Source organism: Ceratotherium simum, chromosome 26 (genome assembly GCF_057802395.1).
Source record: "Ceratotherium simum simum isolate JZ-2026a chromosome 26, ASM5780239v1, whole genome shotgun sequence".
NCBI classification, from domain to species: Eukaryota; Metazoa; Chordata; class Mammalia; order Perissodactyla; family Rhinocerotidae; genus Ceratotherium; species Ceratotherium simum.
In genome coordinates, this window is record NC_141925.1 from 24,502,248 (window position 1) to 24,520,473 (window position 18,226).

At 55.7% G+C, this 18,226-nt stretch overlaps 3 protein-coding genes across 7 annotated transcripts; 2 read left to right on the forward strand and 1 right to left on the reverse strand.

The window, feature by feature from the left end:
* DOC2A (double C2 domain alpha) lies at positions 1 to 5,494 on the forward strand. 2 transcript variants are annotated; one of them, XM_087417286.1, is made up of 12 exons: positions 2 to 147; positions 459 to 570; positions 1,258 to 1,535; positions 1,884 to 1,963; positions 2,182 to 2,256; positions 2,384 to 2,493; positions 4,040 to 4,166; positions 4,248 to 4,307; positions 4,380 to 4,543; positions 4,674 to 4,755; positions 4,838 to 4,934; positions 5,025 to 5,494. In XM_087417286.1, the coding sequence occupies exons 3-12, from the start codon at positions 1,271 to 1,273 to the stop codon at positions 5,168 to 5,170; spliced, it is 1,206 nt and encodes a 401-aa protein (XP_087273412.1). In that variant the 5' UTR covers positions 2 to 147; positions 459 to 570; positions 1,258 to 1,270; the 3' UTR covers positions 5,171 to 5,494. The 2 variants fall into 2 exon arrangements, with proteins under 2 accessions (XP_087273411.1, XP_087273412.1); XM_087417285.1 differs by having other exon boundaries at positions 1 to 147; positions 4,838 to 5,494.
* An 87-nt stretch (positions 5,495 to 5,581) lies between these two features.
* Positions 5,582 to 14,228, reverse strand: INO80E (INO80 complex subunit E). 4 transcript variants are annotated; one of them, XM_087417290.1, is made up of 8 exons: positions 13,982 to 14,228; positions 13,756 to 13,826; positions 13,495 to 13,547; positions 10,873 to 10,951; positions 10,667 to 10,778; positions 10,168 to 10,284; positions 6,765 to 6,857; positions 6,035 to 6,174 (listed from the first exon to the last, which is right to left on the reverse strand). In XM_087417290.1, the coding sequence occupies exons 1-7, from the start codon at positions 14,060 to 14,062 to the stop codon at positions 6,786 to 6,788; spliced, it is 585 nt and encodes a 194-aa protein (XP_087273416.1). In that variant the 5' UTR covers positions 14,063 to 14,228; the 3' UTR covers positions 6,035 to 6,174; positions 6,765 to 6,785. The 4 variants fall into 4 exon arrangements, with proteins under 4 accessions (XP_004439458.1, XP_087273415.1, XP_087273416.1 ...); XM_004439401.3 differs by lacking the exon at positions 6,765 to 6,857 and having other exon boundaries at positions 5,582 to 6,174; XM_014794584.2 differs by lacking the exon at positions 6,035 to 6,174 and having other exon boundaries at positions 6,181 to 6,857.
* A 480-nt stretch (positions 14,229 to 14,708) lies between these two features.
* On the forward strand, positions 14,709 to 18,145 carry HIRIP3 (HIRA interacting protein 3). The gene is made up of 7 exons (XM_014794580.2): positions 14,709 to 14,839; positions 14,917 to 15,037; positions 15,157 to 15,271; positions 15,517 to 16,556; positions 16,657 to 16,825; positions 16,909 to 17,007; positions 17,094 to 18,145. The coding sequence occupies exons 1-7, from the start codon at positions 14,775 to 14,777 to the stop codon at positions 17,255 to 17,257; spliced, it is 1,773 nt and encodes a 590-aa protein (XP_014650066.1). The 5' UTR covers positions 14,709 to 14,774; the 3' UTR covers positions 17,258 to 18,145.
* The last annotated feature ends 81 nt before the right edge of the window (positions 18,146 to 18,226 follow it).

Consider the following 18,226-nt stretch of genomic DNA (forward strand, 5'->3'; position numbering starts at 1 on the left):
AAGGAGAAAGCCAGGGAGGAAGGCACCGTGGGCCCGGCTCGGGTCTCCAGGGAGGAGTTGGGGAACACCGGGCAATTCTCACTGTTGGTTCCCGGTGGCGCAGGGAGCCCGTGTGTTAGCGAGTGTCTGTATGCAAGGTTCTCCGGGGTGAGTGTGCCGGCGCGTGTCAGGGTTTGTGCATGTGTGTGAGCGTGCGCACGTGGGCACAGGCGTGTGCGCGGGAGTGCCCGTGCAAGGTGTGTGTGCCAGCCTGCATTCCCGTGCGTGTGTGTGTGCACTCGTGTGTGCCCCTAACTGTGCCAGGGCGCGCGCCGGCGGGAGAGTCCCGCCCCCTCCCCAGCCTCCGGCCGCCCCTCCCCGCCCCCCGCCGCCTGCGCCGGCTGCATCCTCGCCTCCAGCTCGCTCACCCCCTCCTCCCCGCACTTTCTCCGGCTCTGCCTCCTTCTCGGCTCACACAGCCGGACTCCGCGCTCTTCTCGCTGGCCGCCCTGGGAATCGCCGGCTGCCGCCGCCCAGCCTGCACCCGCCGTCCCCCCAGTACTTGGTCACCTGTTGGAGGCACAGAGACAGGTGCAGGGGGCTGGGCCGCCTGGGGGCGTGAGGGTGAGGGTGAGTGTATGTTAGTCTGTGGGTGTCTACGGGGGGTGTTTAGCTCTCTGGGGGCTGCAATTTCTGGCTCCTCTGGAGAGCCAATCTCAGGAGGAGGCATCTGAGGCAGGAGTCCCCACCTTGGGCTGCAGGGGTGGAGGGACAGGCAGGCAGGCAGATCCTGGGGGTGAATGAAGGGACAGTGGGAAATGAAAGCCTAGAGGAGTGGGTGACACCGGGAACAGACAAGCACCTGATGCAGAAGGATGGCCAGAGCCTCAGAGAGATAGAGGAGGGGGCCTATGGGGCCGCTTTGGGGGTAGGCAGGGCCCAGGGGCAGAAGGAAGCCAAGAATGAGGGGCAGGAGCTGGGAAGATGACAAAGGGACAATCTAGAGGTAAATGGGCAAGGCCGAGGTGGAACCAGGACCTATCTGGGGGCAGTGGGCTGGCAGCCCAGCCCCTGTGGAGCAAAGCTTGGGGTCTGGAGGGCCCAGGCCTCCTGTCTGCCCATCAGCTGGCACAGGCTGCCCTCTCCCTCAACACTTAGGAAGGAAGGCCAGTGAGGGCCCCACAGACCTGGGAGATTGCCACCTGGCCCTCAGCCAGCAGACGGTAGGTATGAGGAGTCAGCCCAGCGCTCACACTCTCTCGAACCTCCCTCCCCCAGCCAGGGGTGCTGCATGAGGGGCCGCAGGGGCGACCGCATGACCATCAACATCCAGGAGCACATGGCCATCAACGTGTGCCCTGGGCCCATCCGGCCCATCCGCCAGATCTCTGACTACTTCCCCCGCCGGGGACCAGGACCCGAAGGGGGCGGCGGGGGCTTCCGGGAGGCCCCTGCGCGCCTGGGCCCCCTGGCCCTGGCCCCCCCTGCATCCTTCCTTGGGGCCACCACGCCCGAGGATGGAGCGGAGGTGGACAGCTATGACTCGGATGATACCAGTGAGTTGGGGGGCTTGAAGGGCCCAGGGTGCTCCGGGCTTGTGGGAAGGGGACGAGGCCCTGTTGCGGGGGGAGGCGGCGGGCACTGCTGCCACAGCTGCAGTCAGGGTGGAGATTACAGCTTCAGCAAGGCTCAATATTCAATATTTCTGCTGAGACACTCAACCACCCACACAGCCCCAATTGCAGCCCAGCCGGGGACCCAGACGCACACACACTCGCAGGCTGACAGACACAGACACACACACACACACCTTCCCAGCCAGCACTCAGCCGGCCTGCCCACCGGTCTCTCACACACACCTGTGCTTACATACTGACTGACGCTACCTCTTCCCTCTTCTCCAGCGGCCCTGGGCATGCTGGAGTTTGACCTTCTCTACGACCGGGCCTCCTGCACTCTGCACTGTAGCATCCTCAGGGCCAAGGTACGCACTTCCTGCCTCCCAAGGCCCGGCCTTGTTTGCCTCCCACCCTGGGAGGGGTGGGTTTCCATCCTCCCCTCCCTTCCCTAGGCCAGACCCCTGCTCCTCCCTGCCCCACTCTCCAGCACCTTCTTGGTTCTCCACACCCCAAGGATCCACTCTGCAGAGGGAGGGAGGGAAGGCTGGGAGCCCACAGCCCTATTCCCTCCCCTCCTCTCCAGGGCCTCAAGCCCATGGATTTCAATGGCCTGGCCGACCCCTACGTCAAGTTGCACCTGCTGCCTGGAGCCTGCAAGGTAACGGCCTCTTCCCTCCAGCAGCCTGACCCAGCTTGTGGGTCTGTCCCCAGCCTTCCCCTGCCTTCAGCCTCTGTGGGTCTGGGGGACATGTACTGAGAACTTTCCATGCCCGCCCACACCTCAGGCCAATAAGCTAAAAACTAAGACTCAGAGAAACACGCTGAATCCCGTGTGGAACGAGGACCTGACGTACAGTGGAATCACAGATGACGACATCACCCACAAGGTGCTCAGGTGAGGGCTCCATCCTCTGTTACCAAGGATTCCAGCTCAGCACCTCCTCTGGGACAGCTGTCATTGGAACTTTCTTTGGTTGGTTGATCTACCTCCCATTAAGCCCCTCTCAGACGCTCAAGAACAATCAGTGGCTCCCTATTCCCTTTGGCAGCAGGCCAAAATGTTTCACTGGCATTCCCATCCCCCAAATAATCTCCTACTGCTCCTCCAGTAGGGAACTGCCCTCTTCTGATTGGTCAGGTTCATTACTCCTGATTTTTGCCTGTTGTGTCTCTTCCAACTGGAAAGGGCTCCCTGCTTCCTCTCTCTCTGCCAACCTAAATCCTACTCATCATTTGAGGCGCTGCCTCCTGCTGAAAGCTTTCCCTGGTCAAAGAGACCCCCTCTCAGAGCCCCTGACTTAAGTCAGACCTAGGCAGGAGAGGGCTGCCCATTCTGTTGCCTATGTCCCCTAACATCTCTAAGGAATGAAGCCTTCAGGGACAGGAAACTTGCTCCATCATTCCAGGAGGTGAAGCTGTGGGGAGAGTAGTCCCTGGCGTGAAGGGCAGCAAAACCCAGGCTTGTAAGACCTTTTCCTTTGTTCTTGGGCAACAGAGAGCCATGGAAGAGTTTGCACCAGGGTAGGGGCATGGACAGAGCTTTTGGAGAGATCACCTTAGTGCTGGGTAGAACCGAGGGGAGGACAGAGGCAGAAACCAGAAAGGCCGGCCCCACATTTCAGATGTGAGAGAATGAAGCCTAAATCACTTACTGAGTGCTCACTGGTGCCCAGCCCTGGGCTATGCATTTTTACATTTATTTCACTTGATCTTCATAATAGCTTCAGGCAGGGAGCACTCATTAGCTCCATTTGATAGATGGGAACTGAGGCTTAGGGAGGTTAAGTGACTTGCCTAAGGTCACACGGTTGCTAGTAAATGGCAGAGCTGGGAACTGAACACCCCTCTCTACATGACACAGCTGCTCAGGAGTGTCCCAGCAGATGGCAGTGCAGGGGGCTGCAGAAGGGGACGGATGGCAGTCAAAGCAATTGGTTCTCAATTGCTGGGTTCAGGAGTCTCTCCCAGGCTGGCTCCCTGCTCACGCAGCAAAGGACAGGAGCTCCAGAGGCGTGAGCTCCTCAAGGCCCTTCTAGCTCTTACATCCTGAACCATGACCCACACCCACCACTGCACACCCCGTACACGTTCAGTTGGATCCTGTCCCCAGGCCCTGAATGGAGGCAGTAGTGGGGGTGGTCCCCAAGATTTACAAGGGCTTCCTGAAGTAGCGGAGCAGGTCCTGATGCACCAGGGACAGCCTGGGCAGCTGGAAAGGGAGGGGCAGAGAAACAGGGCAAATCAAAGCATCCTTCCAAGCTCCAGGCCTGGTGTTCACCGCGCAGCCTGTGCGCCACCCGTTTCACTAGTGAGGTGTAAAGTATCTAGGGAAAAGCTGGGACCAGCCTCGGGTGCTCAGAGTTTGGTCCGAGGCCCTTTCTCCCACACTGGAGTGGGGCTCAGGTACCCCAAGGGGCCCTGACCCTGCAGTTGCCCGCCAGGATTTCTGTCTGTGATGAGGACAAGCTGAGCCACAATGAGTTCATCGGGGAGATCCGTGTACCCCTACGCCGCCTCAAGCCTTCACAGAAGAAGCATTTTAACATCTGCCTTGAGCGCCAGGTCCCGGTCTGTGCGGGGCCGCGGGGCAGTAGGGGGAGGGGGCCCTGGGGAGGCCAGATTTCCAGAACCTTCTCTTGGTTCCTTCAGCTGGCTTCACCCTCTTCCATGTCGGCAGCGCTGAGGGGCATCTCCTGTTACCTGAAGGAGGTGAGGCACCCCAGGGACCATGTGTGGGTGGAAGGTGGTGAGGATGCAGGCTGACCCGTGTCTGCCCTGCAGCTGGAGCAGGCAGAGCAGGGGCCTGGGCTGCTGGAAGAGCGTGGGCGCATCCTGCTGAGCCTCAGCTACAGCTCTCGGCGCCGGGGGCTGCTGGTGGGCATTGTGCGCTGTGCCCACCTGGCTGCCATGGATGTCAATGGCTACTCCGACCCCTACGTCAAGACGTGAGCCCTTGCCCTGGCCTGAGGCCCACCCTCCCCTCCCCAGGGAGCCTGACCCCTGCCCCATCCTCCTCTGGAACCTGGCCTGTCTCTGACCCACCCGTCCCCTACCCCTGCCCACCCTCCTCGGCAGGTACCTGAGGCCAGACGTGGATAAGAAATCCAAACATAAAACGTGTGTGAAAAAGAAGACTCTAAATCCGGAATTTAATGAGGTAAACAGGGCAGGGACCAGAAATTGAGAGGGCTGGGGGTAGGGGCAGTGCTTCATGGAAGGTGTGACTTGCCCTGTCCCAGGAGTTTTTCTACGAGATGGAGCTCTCCGCTCTGGCCACCAAGACTCTGGAAGTCACGGTCTGGGACTATGACATTGGCAAATCCAACGACTTCATCGGTGAGGGAGGAGCCCGCTGGGTGGTGCTGATGGAGGGCAGACTGGCAGTGCGATTGGCTCTGATTCTGCCTGCCTCTACCTGCTCCCCAGGTGGCGTGTCCCTGGGGCCAGGCGCCCGGGGAGAGGCCCGGAAGCACTGGAGTGACTGTCTACGGCAGCCGGATACAGCCCTGGAGCGCTGGCACACCCTGACCAGTGAGCTGCCCCCAGCGGCCGGGGCTCTGCCCTCCGCCTGAGCGGGACAGTGGCTGCCCAGCACAGGCCCCTTGGGCCGGGGCCAGTACCCAACCTTCGCACGAGTGTGTTGCACGTTTACATGGGGTGGGTGCCCCACTCTGCACTACCTGTCTTACTTTGTGAGAGTCTCCGTGACCGTGGGTCTGTCTTCTTGTGAGGGACTGTGGAGATCTGTATTCACATATGCAAACTTCCTCCTGCCTGACTCGCTACAACACGCAAATATGCAAACCCCCATCCTGTGCACACCTGCAGGAGGAGTCCTGTCAGTGCCCCTGCCCCAAGGCCCCAGCTGCTGCTCCTCTCTCCTGCCTCTCCAGGCTGCCCCGCCCCCTCCCCCCACAGGGAGGAGGTCGGATTAGGGGGGGTTCGGAGGAAGAGAACGTTTCCAAAAAAGAAAAGGACAAAAAACCAGAAAAGAGCCACTCCTTTAATACAGAATCTTGGTTTAAAAAAAAAACAAACCTAGCCCTGTACAGCTGCCCTTTTAAAGGGGGGGCCACCGCAGGGTCTCTGCCTCTCTGAGAGGTGGCAGATGCTCCTGGCCACTCATTTAAATAACTGTCCCCTGGATGAGGCCAGGATGTGAAAGCAGGGCCCCTGCCCTCCCTGGTGAGGGGCCCACCTTCCGGAGGACATTCATGCATGTTTACGCCTTTTCTGATTGTGTCAGTGGCCGCAGCATGGCAACTGGGCGTCAATAAACGTCTCTACGGAAGCCGGGGACTCGTGTGCTGGCACAGAGGGCGCCATGCAGGGGTTTGGGCGGGGGGCGGAGGGGTCACTCCGGGATGTCAATCACCAGGTCATCATCCCCATCCAGGGCATCATCCCCGCTGCCCGCATCGCTGAACATCTGCCGAGGGACGGCGCTCAGGATCGTGGGAGGGGGCATCTTGGGTGGGGGCAGTGGGGCTAGGGCTGCCCCCACTCCAGCCCCAGAACCTCGGCCTGGGAAGGTCAGTGGTCCTCCCACAGGGCAGTCAGGGGGTCCCACCGCCATCTGCAGCAGGGGGGGAAAAAACAGAGGGAGGGCTTGTCAGGGAGGCAGTGGGACCTCCAGGAGGTTGGCACTGCCCCTTAAGGCAGTTGTGGGGGACAGGGATGGGGGCAAAGGCTCATTTAAGGTGTAGTGGACAGAGCCAGGCCAGCCAATGCTGGAATCAGGGGGCCTGTCCCACCTCAGCTCCTTCAGAGTCTCAAACCAGCAAGTGTCTGAAGGTGAGGGGTGGTGATGGAGGCGTTGATGAGGGTGGTGGTGGCAGCGGGGAGGTCTTACAGGAAACCAGGAGGGAAAGGCTGGGCCCTGCCCTCTCCAGGGAGGCACCTTGGCTGCCCCTGTGATAGCAGTTACAGCCAGAGTCAGTCAGCCTGGAGTGCCTACCTGCCTGCCTGCCTCTGGGCACCTCAGATACCTCTTGTCACAACTGGCCTCCTCTCCCTCCTCCTACCTCAGGACTCACTAGTTCGGTGGAGGGGGTCATAGGCCTTCGCCCCCCACCGGGTGAGGGTTCTAGCTCTTACACCTTGGAGGGGCCCCTCCTTGTGATCCCCGCAGCCAATGGCCTAGGCCAGGCCCTCCTCTCAGCTCACCTGGGCTATGGTACCAGCCTGCTAACTGGACTCCCTGCCTTCAGCCTCTCCCAGATCCAGCTCCTCCTCCACACTGCAGCCAGAATGAGCTCTCTAAAACACAAACCTGAGCAGGTCATTCTTCCACTTGAGGGCCTCAGGCTCCTCGCTGCCCTCGGGGCAGGCAGTGAGGTGTGCCTGAGAACAGGCTGGTCTCTCCACCTGGACTGTCCTTTTCTATTTGTCAAAAGTCCTGCTTTGTCCTCCGAGGCTGGGAAGTGGCCTCTGTCCTGCCCAACCCTCCAGCCCCAGCCCTGCCAGGCCCTTATGAATCCTGCCCATAGAGAGCTCTGTGGGCCTTGTGCTTTGCCTGTGGGCACAAAGTGAGCGCCTGCTAAGTGCCAGGTGATTGCCGTTCATGATCTCTGACCCTTCCAACCACCCTGGGAGGGAGGAGAGGTCATCAGCCAGAGGAGGCAGCTGAGACTTAGAAATGGAAGTTTTAAGGAACAGGCCTGCAGGTCCCCATGAGGCAGTGTCCAATCTGGCCCTAGCGTGAGGGTGACAGGGTGCATGGTCTTCACAGTAACCCTTCTGATTACTTTAACACATGCGGCCCTCATGGCCTACTCTTTGCTTCTCAAGGAGCCCTCACCCACACTGCTGTTCCTGGAGTGGCATGAGGGGCCAGGGTGGGTTTTTACCTCAGGGTACAGGAGTCTGCCAGGACTGATGACAGACAAGAGGCCCAGCTCTGAACAGCGCCCTTGCACCCAGTACCAAGCACCCATGTGTACACACGGGAGCAGACGCACATGCATGACTGCAAAGGACAGCTGCATGAGGACTGTCCCCTCCTCTGGCTACCGCCACTCAATCCCCACCCTAGTCCCCATGTCCTACCCCTGCCTCGACGTCCTCGACGTCTTCCTCAGTGTGCTGGATAGCAGCTAACGTTTATCTATGGCCTACTAGGCACCAGGCACTGAGCTAAGTGTTTTCTATCCTGAACTCATTTTATCCTCACAGTGACCCCACTGAACAGAGAAAAAAAGCTGAGGCTCAGAGTTAAATGACACGCCCAAGGTCACATGGTGAGTACGTGGAGGAGCTGGGATTCAAACCCAGCGAAGTCTGACTGAAGCCCAGGCTCATAAGTGACCTGCTGCCTCCCGCCTGCTCACTGCAAGTCACCTGGAAATTTCAGGGACTCGCATTCTCTTTACAGAACATCCTGACTCTGAGTGTCCAGGCCTTCGATGACCCCACCCATCCGATCTTTCCAGTGTTGTTCTCTCTTATCACAGTTGCTCCAGCCCAAACAACACTTGTGCCGTGTCCCTGTCTTCCTTCCACCACTGCCTCAGCCTAGAATATCCAAATCGCACTTAACCTGGGCTCAAATGTTACCTCTTCTCTGAGGCCTTTCCTGATTTATACCCACTCCCCCACAGCAATTATTTGGGCCCCTCTCTCAACCAACATTTTCTCTCCTGTATGTCCAGAACTTAGCTCCCCGACACTCCTTTCCTTCAGGACCCAGCACCTCAGGAAAGCTCAAACCACCATGCCCACACCCCGCCACGCCTCCACCCATCTGCTCCAGGCTTCACTGACCCTTGCCTTCTCCACCGTCCTGCTGTACAGGCCAAAGCAAAAATCCTGCTAAGTAGAGCAAAGGGCCAGTATTATCACCCCATTTTTCAGGCTCAAGGGCCAGGGTCACACAGGGAGTCAGTTGCAGAGCTGGAATTGGAACTCCAGAACCCACACTCCTAACCACCGCAAACATGGCCTTCCACTTTGCTTCTGGCTCCAGAGCCTTGAGTCTACGGTCCACCCAAGTTGAGAGCTGTCCAGCCCAGTCACCAGTCCACTCTAATTCAGAGCTGGAAGGGCACTGTGCCTTCTCCGTGTCCTCATCTCTCCTGGGGCTCTGTGCTCAGACCTCTTCTCTTCTCCGTCCACACTCTCCCTGACAATTGCATCCACCGCCATGCTGATGACTCCCAAATATGCACCCCATATGCTGTCAAATATGCTCACGGTACCCAGTTGTCTCACTGGCATTTCCAGACAGCATCTCAACATGTTCAAAACCAAACTCATCTTCCCTCCCAAACCTGCTCCTCCAGTTCTCCCCATCTCAGAAAAGGGCTACTCCACTTTTTCAATTACTCAGGCCAAGAAACTTGGCGCTTCCCTTGACTCCTCTCTTTCTCACAGCCCACACTGGTCTTCCTGAGGCTCATTCTTTGAAATGGACCCGTGACCCACTTTTTGCCCTCTCTACCCGGTTTATCACAGTAGCCTCCTCACTGGTCTCCCCACTCCATCCCGACCTCCCCCCTCCATCCCGACCTCCCCCCTAGTCTATTCTCCACACAGCAGTGTCAACAATTTTGTTAACATGTAAATCAGATCAGACTCCCCCTCTGCTCAACCTTAATCAATGACTCCCCATTTCATTCACAGTACAAACCAAAGTCTTTATAACACCTATAAAGCCCTCCACAGTCCTGCCCCTGTTACTTCTCTGACCTGCTCTCTGATCACGCTTCCCCTCTCACTTTCCTCCGACCACACTGGCTTTCTTCCTGGTCCTTGAACAAGCCAAACACGCACCCTCCTCAGGGGCTCTGCACTGGTCACTCTCCCTGACCGAAACACTTTCCCAGAGAGCCGCATGGCTTGTTCTCATTTCCTTTAAGTCTCTGACCAAATAACATCCCAGACCACCCAACCATAAACATCAGTCCCCATCTGCTCTGGGGCTTCCCATCCTCTTTACTCCACTCCATTTTTCTGCATTGTTACCTATTGATCTTGTTTATTCTCTGCCTATCTTGCTAGCATGTGCACTCTACAAAGGCAGGGATTTTTGTCTGTTTTGGTCAGTACTGCATCTGTAGCACCTAGAAAAGTGCCTGGTACGTAGTAGGCGCTCCATAAACACTTGTTGATTACATGTAGTTTGACTGCTCACTTGACAGATGCACAATCTGACACCTAGAGGGTCAAAGAGACCTGCTCAAGGTCACACGGTTTTGAATTGGTGCAGCCTTGACTTAATTCCAGACCCCACAACTCCACCCCTCCTCTGGAGTTGCGCGGCATCACAGAACACCTGTGGAAACGAGCCTGGCCCCCAGCCACACTGCAGCAGAGTTAGGGCAGGACCCCAGGCATCTTCACTCTGAGTCCCCCAAGGCTGATCTTGCCCCTGATTTGTCTCCACATCGAGCCTGTGAGCCAGGACTTCTCTGACCCACTCCTCAGTGCCTAGGCCTGGACTGGGACCCCAGCAGCCCCAAATCAATCCTTCAAAGTTCTTGGACAGGCCCCCAGCCCCTGTCTCAACCTCCCTCAGATGGCTGTCCTCCTGCCATTCTGGCCCCTCCCTAATGTCCCCAAATCAGGGTACCTTGAGTTTCCGGGGCAGGCGGGGCCGTTTCTCCCGCTTGGGCCTCAGGGGGCTGGGCTCGGGCAGCTGCAGGGCCAGGTAGTCAGAAGGGAATGGGGGGTAGGGCGGGGAAGCCAGCTGCAGGCAGGAGTCGGGGGATGGAGATGGGAAATGGAGTGGATGGGATGGGGAGTGAAGGGAAGAAATGCAAACAGGAGGAAGAATGGAAAAACAAGAGATGGTGATGAGTGTGGCTCCTGAGAACAGAAGGGGAGGGGACAGCAGCAGGACTTTGTCCTGGGGTCTGCTCTCCTCAGTCATGTCTGTCCCCCATCTACACCAGACAGAAGTGGGCAGTCCCGACTCACACCCCTCCAAGGGACGCTTGCTGGCCACTCCCAGACAGATGTCTCCAGAGCTGGGCTGGCTTCACCCCAAGGCCTGGACCCTCTGCCCAAATGATGCCCACCTTATTCCCAGGCATCTTAGTCACCATTTCCCACATGTGACAATAACTCACCGAGCTCAGGTAGGGGGAGGGGGCCCCGGAGGCCTGAAGGGGGAACCCTGTTGAAGGAGGCAGGGAGAGGCTGGAGGGGGAGGGGGCGCCCCCCAGCGGAGGACTTCTCTTCCTGGAGAAAGCACAGGGGAGGGGGTCAGAGGCAGCTAGGAGGCCTAAGTACCCCCCACCGCCACCCCCAGAGAAGAATGATGGCTTCTTCTCACCTCTTGGGGGCTGGCGTGTCCGACAACTTGGGTGTCCCCTCTGTCTCGCTGTTATCTGAAGATGCAGTGGCATCGGAGTCTGTGAGGGGGGAGGGCTGGTCAGTGTGGGGGGCAAGGGGTGTAATCTCAACTCTGTAGAAGGGCTCCGGGGAATATTACTCCCCATTTGATGCACCCATGCTATTCTGGGAGGCCCACAGCTTCCACCTTCTTAAAATGTTCTTTACAACCAGCTCCCTGCCTGGGCTCCTCCATGAAAACATGTTTGTCAAGCACTTACTACGTGCCAGGCTCTAAAGGGACACTTTACACTCATTGCCTCTTCTTGTCTTCACACCCATCCAAGGAGGAAGGTGAGGGCATCGCCCCCACTTGCCAGATGAGGTCACTGAGGCTCAGAAGGTAAGGTGTGGGGCTGGGACTTGAACCCAGGTCTCTGACTCCTTGACCATTTTATGCCACTCTCTCCTTATTCACCTCTAAGCTGCCTTCAGCTCCTGCCTCCGCTCCACTCCTCATATCCAGGGTCCCGTTAATCTACCCCCTCAAATCTCTCCTACCTTTATCCAGGGCTCCCCATTCCAACTGAAACAAGGTCAGGCCACCACCAGGTCAAAATCACCTGCTAAGCAATCTCACCTCTCCTGCTACCCACTGTCCACTCCAACTCCAGAATGACCTGATGATGTCCTTCCTGATGATGTCCCCCACTGCCTGCAAGCATTCAAAGGGCTTCTTAATCTGGCCTCAACCTACCTTTCTGGGCTCCCAACCAAACTGTACTCTTCACATCACATCAATCTATTTCCTCAAAAAAGAAACTTTGTTTCCCTGTTCTATGCCTCTACCTAGAAGGCCCATCATTCACTTAACAAATAACCAACACGCATAATATATGCTGTTCTCAATTTCTCTGTTTAGACAGATCCTTTAAGCAGCAGATAAAATACCACCTCTCTGACAACTCTTCCAGAAACCCTCAAGGCCCAGTTAATTGCTGGCTCTCCCAGAACACTCTACTCCTATCCTGGCTCTCCTCACACTATGCTAAGACATGTCACGTGTGGATTTCCCTGACCAGACTACGGACTTCTCCAGGACGACTGGTGGCTTACATCTTTGGCTCTTGCTCCTCAGATTTATCCCACTCTGAACATGAACATGCTGGTTCTCTCATGCCTCCTATTCTGAATTCCCCCTCGAACAGGAAGCTAATCGAAGACCTCAGGGAAGAAAAAGGCAGGCAATGAAAAGCTAGGATAAAAGCCAAATGTTTTGCCATGACCTACAGGAGCTGGCTCCTACCTACTTCTCTGACCTTATCTATCACCTACTATCCTCCTATAATATGTAAATGAACGGGTGTTGTGTGTTCCAATAAAACATTGTTTTACAAAAACAAGCAGCCTGGCTGGCTGTTGTTCGTTGACCCCTGCTCTAGACGAATGTTTAATGGCACCAGGGAGAAAGGTGATTTTATGTGACACGAGACATGGCTTATGAGAGCCCCAACCTAGAAAAGGGACACAAATGCCCACCTTGGGGCTTTTTCAGACTGTGGGTCTCTACGCATTAGTGGGTCATAAAGTCAGTCTATCGGTTTGCAATCAGCACTAAATGGGAAAGAAAAAAAAAAGGCAGTCTAAAAAGTATCAGAACAAGTTGTATATAGTGATCTTTATGTTGTTTCACTAAATGTCATTTTATAATAAGTATGTATGTGGCAGCTTGGTCATGGTGTAAAAGATTTTATTGATTGTATATAGTGCTCAAAAAAAAGTTTGAAAACACTACTTTATATGCTTCAGCCCTTCTGCTCTTCAGACAACCCGGTCTTCTTTCCTCAGGGCATCTGCATTTGTTATTCTCCCTGCTGGAGATCTCTCACTCATATCTTCACCAGATTGGTTTCTTCTTCTCATCTAGGTCCCCACTCAAACATTACTTCCTGAAAAAGGCCTTTCCTGAGCACTCTGTTGAGACATTGCCTGCCATGTGCTTTTGTAGAGTCTGCAAACTAAGAATGTCTTTTACATTTTTAAATGGTTCAAAAAAAAAATCAAAAGAAAAATATTTTATAACGTAAAAATTATATGAAATTCAAATTTCAGCGTCTGTAAATAAAGTTTTATTGAAACACAGCCATGCTCATTTATTTACATATCACTTATAGCTGCTTTTGCACTACAAGAGCAGAGCTGAGTAGTGCTGACAAAGACTGTATGTTCTGCAAAGCCTAAAATATTTATTATCTGGTCCTTTATAGAAAAAGCTTATCAACCCCTGCTCTACCGTGATCACTACCACATAACCCTGACTTTCTTTCAAATCTAAAATTCTAGTTTCTTTCCTTACTTATTACTTCCAACTAGAATACAAATTCCAAGAGACCCTGTCCATCTTGGTTACCACTGTATTCCCTGTGCAAAGCACAGTGCCTGAAACACAGCAGATGCTCCATAAATACTTGAGTGAAAGAATGGCAGAGACGGAGGGCAAGTGACTAGGTTTAAGAATCACTGGAGGCTGTATCAGCCTCCACAGCCTAAAAGGAGGGGGCCAGGAAGCTTGCTGAAGTGCCAGGAGCCACGTCCTCCACCAATTTTTCATGACCTTGCTCACCAGAAGAGTCTTCATCCACGTTCTCGTACTGCAGAAGTCGGTCTAGAAGGAAACTAAAGAAGTGGGGAGAAAAAGAGTGTTTACTCCCATTCAGCAATGTTCTCCTGGGCCTTCGTCCCTTCTAGCTGCCCGCCGAACCCTCGCAAGAGCCCCAAGTTAGGCACCATGCATTTGTGGTTCTATTCCAGGATAGGGTCCGAATGTAGATCTACAGGAGCCACATCACCTGCCGGCTCCTCTCTCCCCCACAGTGTGTCTCACCTCTTGTCCCGGGACACCTTCAGCAATTTCCTCTGTGCCTTCCTCAGTTCTTCCTGGAAGCACTCGTGTTCCTGTATCACAGGCAAGGTGGGCGCTGAGCCAACGGCCGTCCGTAAAGGGGCCCGGAACCCGGCGACAGCTCGCCCCACTCTCTCCACACGTGGGTAAACTGAGGTCCTACCAGCGCCAGCCTCACCTTCTACCACCTCCCCACCCCAGCACTCACGTAGATGAGGAACTTGAGCTTCCGCTTCAGGTTCCGGTATTTCTTTTTGTAGTCCACTTCGCCGTCCGCCGGCCCGTTCATGACCGGCCGCCGCACAGTATCCCAGCGCTGGTCTGGAGTCCGGCTACCGCGAACCGGCTCAGCGCGGCCCCTCACGCCTCCACTTCCGGAGACTCGGCAAGGCGGTGTCCGCTGGGACTACAACTCCCGGCGTACCTCGCACCCAGGGATCGTACCCACACGAACCGCCCTCTTACGAAATACCGGAAACGAACGTTGCTTGGAGGGGCTACGCTGAAGATGGCGTCGCAGCGACGCGATGACATCACAAAGATGGCGGACGCTGCTGGGGCACACTTGCAGACTCTAAATGTGCTTAGCGATTGGAAGCCAGAAGACTTTTCCCCAGGGATTCCTAGTCTCCAGGCTAGGATACCTTTTTTCTTTTATCTTTAGAAATTACAGCGGCCTCGCTGGTGCCCGTGACCACGGACGGAGGCAGCGTCGCGGGTTGATTACGTTACACCCAAAGGCTGCTGGCGCCAAATCGGTTTCTAACGAGAACTTTAAAAACGATTCGTTCTAAGAAAAGGAAAGAGCCGCGAGACCGTCCAACTGCCTGGAGAAAGCAACTATTGTCTCCAGTTTTTGGGCCAAGCGGCCCACGACCAACACGCAACGGTCCCTCACCTCACGGCGCCACGACACTGCGCGTGCGCAAACTGCTGTCAGACGCGCTGACGGATGCCGAGAAGGGAAAAAGGCGGGAGCCGCCAATCCCAGGTGGAGCAAAATGGCGCGGGAGAACGAGATGCAGGAGTTCACCCGTAGCTTCTTCCGAGGGCGCCCGGACCTCAGGTGCACTGGAGGTTGGAGTTGGGGTTGGAAAGGGCAGGGGCGGGACGAGGACTCCATCTTGACACATGTCTCCGCAGCACGCTCACGCATTCCATCGTGCGGCGGAGGTTCTTGGCTCACACGGGCCGCGACCACCTGGAACTCGAGGAGAAGCAGGAGCTGAAGCGGCTAGTGGAGGAGGAGCTGCTGAAGATGCAGGTGTGGGCGCGAGCCTGGGCCACAGGAGGCGGGGTTTGCTGCCTAGGAGGAGGGGCCTGAGAGGGGGTGGGACGGAACACAAGGTTGGTACACGTTTTGCTCTCTTGATGCACTCACAGGTGGATGAAGCGGGTGCCAGGGAAGACAGCCTAGGCCTTGCCAAGAAGGTGAAGAGGCCTCCCATCCCCTGCAGTGACTCAGAGAGAAAAAGATTCCGTTTCCATTCTGAGTCAGGTTAGTGCCTTCTGTATAGCTGGCTCATTCAACAAGTATTGATTGTGCATGTTTTACATCCCAAGGCATTAGATGAGGGCGCGAGGCCAGTGACTCAGGAACCAGGAACAGGGTGGACCGATAGCTGTGTCTCCTGCTGCCCTTCCCTCCATCTGTCAGAGCAGGGTTTGAGGCAACCTATCCCAAGTAGAGGCAGAGGGGACGGGAGGAACCTGCCCCAACCTTCTCTTCTCTCTACATTACAGAGCCCAGCTCTGCAGCCTCCAGTCCAGACTGCTTTGGCCCCCCAGCAAAGAATGGGATGACAGCAGCAGAAGTCAGTCCAGCCAAGGGGGAGAGTCCAAAGCAAGCCTCAAAGAAAGCAGTTGAGAGCAGCGATGAGGAAGAACAGCAGAGGGACCTGACTGCAAAGACTGGATTAGAGGAGATGGTGAAGGAGAGCAGTGACGAGGAGGAAGAGGGCTCTGCCAGAACGAGTAAGGTCTGGAAGGAAGAGAGCAGTGAGGAAGAGGAAGATGAGGAAAAGAAAGAGGAGAAGGAAGAGGAAAAGGAATCCAAAGGTAGGACTAGGAAGAAACCTGTGACAAAGAATAAGCAGGCACCAGGCAAGACCTCAGCCAGTAGGAAGCAGGCCAGGGAGGAGAGTGAGGACAGTGAGGAGGAACCTGTCCAGAGGACAGGAAAGAAGGTGGAGGGAAAGAAAGGAGCTAAAAGCCACCAGGAAAGTGAAAAGGATAGTGAGGAGGAGGAGACGCTAGCCAAGAGAGAGAACCGAGAGGAAGAAGAGGATTGGAAACCCAGAGCCTGGAACAATCAAGGGAAAAGGTCAGCTTGGGAGGAGAGGAGCTGTAAGCAGAAAAGCAGGGCAGCGAGAGTGCTGGGAGACTGGCAAGACCGAGAGGAAGAGACGGAGAAAGCAGCAGCAGGCAGTGGGGATAACAGCGGGGGAGATGAAGAGTCCCCAGTGCAGAAGAGCAAGGACAAGAGCAAGGACAAGACCCAGTGGAAGGGTGGCAAAAGGCAGAGTGGAAGCAGTGAGGAAGATGGGGAAGACAGCTGGAGGAACGTGAAACCAACTACTAAAGGCACTGGAAAGACAGCCAACGTGGGCAGTATCAATGGTGAGGCAAGTGACTCGGAGAGGGAGGTGAGTGACAGTGAGGCAGGGGGTAGCCCCAAAGGGGAGAGGAAGAACCGTTCTTCCAAGAAGAGCTCCAAGAAAAGCAGGACACGAAGCTCCTCCTCCTCTTCCGTAGATGGCAGTCCGGAAACCAAAGGCGGGAAGGTGAGTGTGAAGATGGGGTGGGAGGCCACAACTAAGGCAGAGGGAGACCCTGACTCAAACTCAGAAGGCTTAGCCTTTAGCTGCCGTCTTTCCTTGCCAGGCTGGCTCTGTTCGCCGGGGTGAGGATCACCCAGCTGTGATGAGGCTAAAGCGCTACATTCGGGCCTGTGGTGCCCATCGCAACTACAAGAAGCTGCTGGGCTCCTGCCGCTCACACAAGGAGCGCCTGAGTGTCCTCCGGGCAGAGCTGGAAGCCCTGGGCATGAAGGGTGAGGCTGGGCATGTCCTGGGGGCTTCAGGAGAGGGCCTTGGCTGCTGGGGAGGAGAGGATCATGAGCCTTTTCTACCCCAGGTAACCCTTCCTTAGAGAAGTGTCGGGCCCTGAAGGAGCAGCGGGAGGAGGCAGCCGAGGTGGCCTCCTTGGACATTACCAACATCATCAGTGGTTCAGGTGAGGGGCTTCCTCCCACTCCCCAGGAGCAGATGTCGCTTGGACTTTCTCAGACAACTAATCTCCCACTTCTCCTTCTCCCCCAGGCCGGCCACGCAGACGCACGGCCTGGAACCCTTCAGGAGAAGCAGCACCCCCAGGGGAGCTATACCGCAGGACCCTGGACTCAGAGGAAGAGCAGCCCCGCCCCCCACCCCCAGACTGGTCACATATGCGCGGCATCATCAGCAGTGATGGCGAGAGTAACTGAGCTCCCTCCATCCCCTAGGAGGGACTTCCCACTTGTAGCCAGCGTATATAGCACCCCCACCCCCAACTCTGTGCCTGCACAGAACAGAAGCAGCTTTCTTCAGAGAAGACCTGCAGCCCCCAGGGACACGAGTTGTTGGGATCCTACTTCTCAGCCTCATGTTTAAGGTGTTTACAGTTTATTTTTTAAGACTCAATAAAGGAGTGTTTGAATCACCTCATCAATACTGGTCCCCTACCCTCACTCCCTGTGCTTTGGGCCAGGAAGCTGAGGAGTAGCCACTGTCCCCTGTGGTCTGGTTCCCTTTCATTTTCCCCAGGTTCTCCAAAGTCCCAGCCTCTAGACCCCAGCCTCTAGACCCTGCCATCCAGTCTACCACCAGGCTCCTATCCTCCTTCCTTCAGCCTGACCAGCCGGCCCCTCTGATCACCCTGCTTTTCGCTGTGTCTAACAACCTAATGCCTAGTCGGGAGGATCTGAATAATTGGCCTTAAGAAGAAAGTGAAGCACAAGATGAAATGACTTGGGGACAGCTGTGTTTATGCCTTCCTTTCCCCTTCTGGAAACAGCCACTTAGTCCATCGGCCCACTCTTTCAGCCTTAAAGGGGTGCGTACAAGACCTAGATGTGACCAATAAGAGCACCCCAGGCCTCTGGCTACAGACTGAACCAATGAAGTCACTTCAGGACTTCGCTGGACATTCTTGCTGTTGAGATGTAAGCTTGGAGCTGCCAGGGGCCTGTGTGTGACGTGTGTGTGAGGTGAACCTTCTGAAAATCTTTGAAGCCAAAGCAAAGGGGAGCAGAGGTCAAGAGACTGATGACCTCCTTTGAAGCTCTGGATCCAGTCATGCCTGAAGTCATTAAAATCACTTAAATTTTTAGTTACATGGCCCAATAAATTCTCTTTTTAAATACAAATAACACTATCACCTGCCACAGTCCTTAATACACGCCTTAAGACAGAAA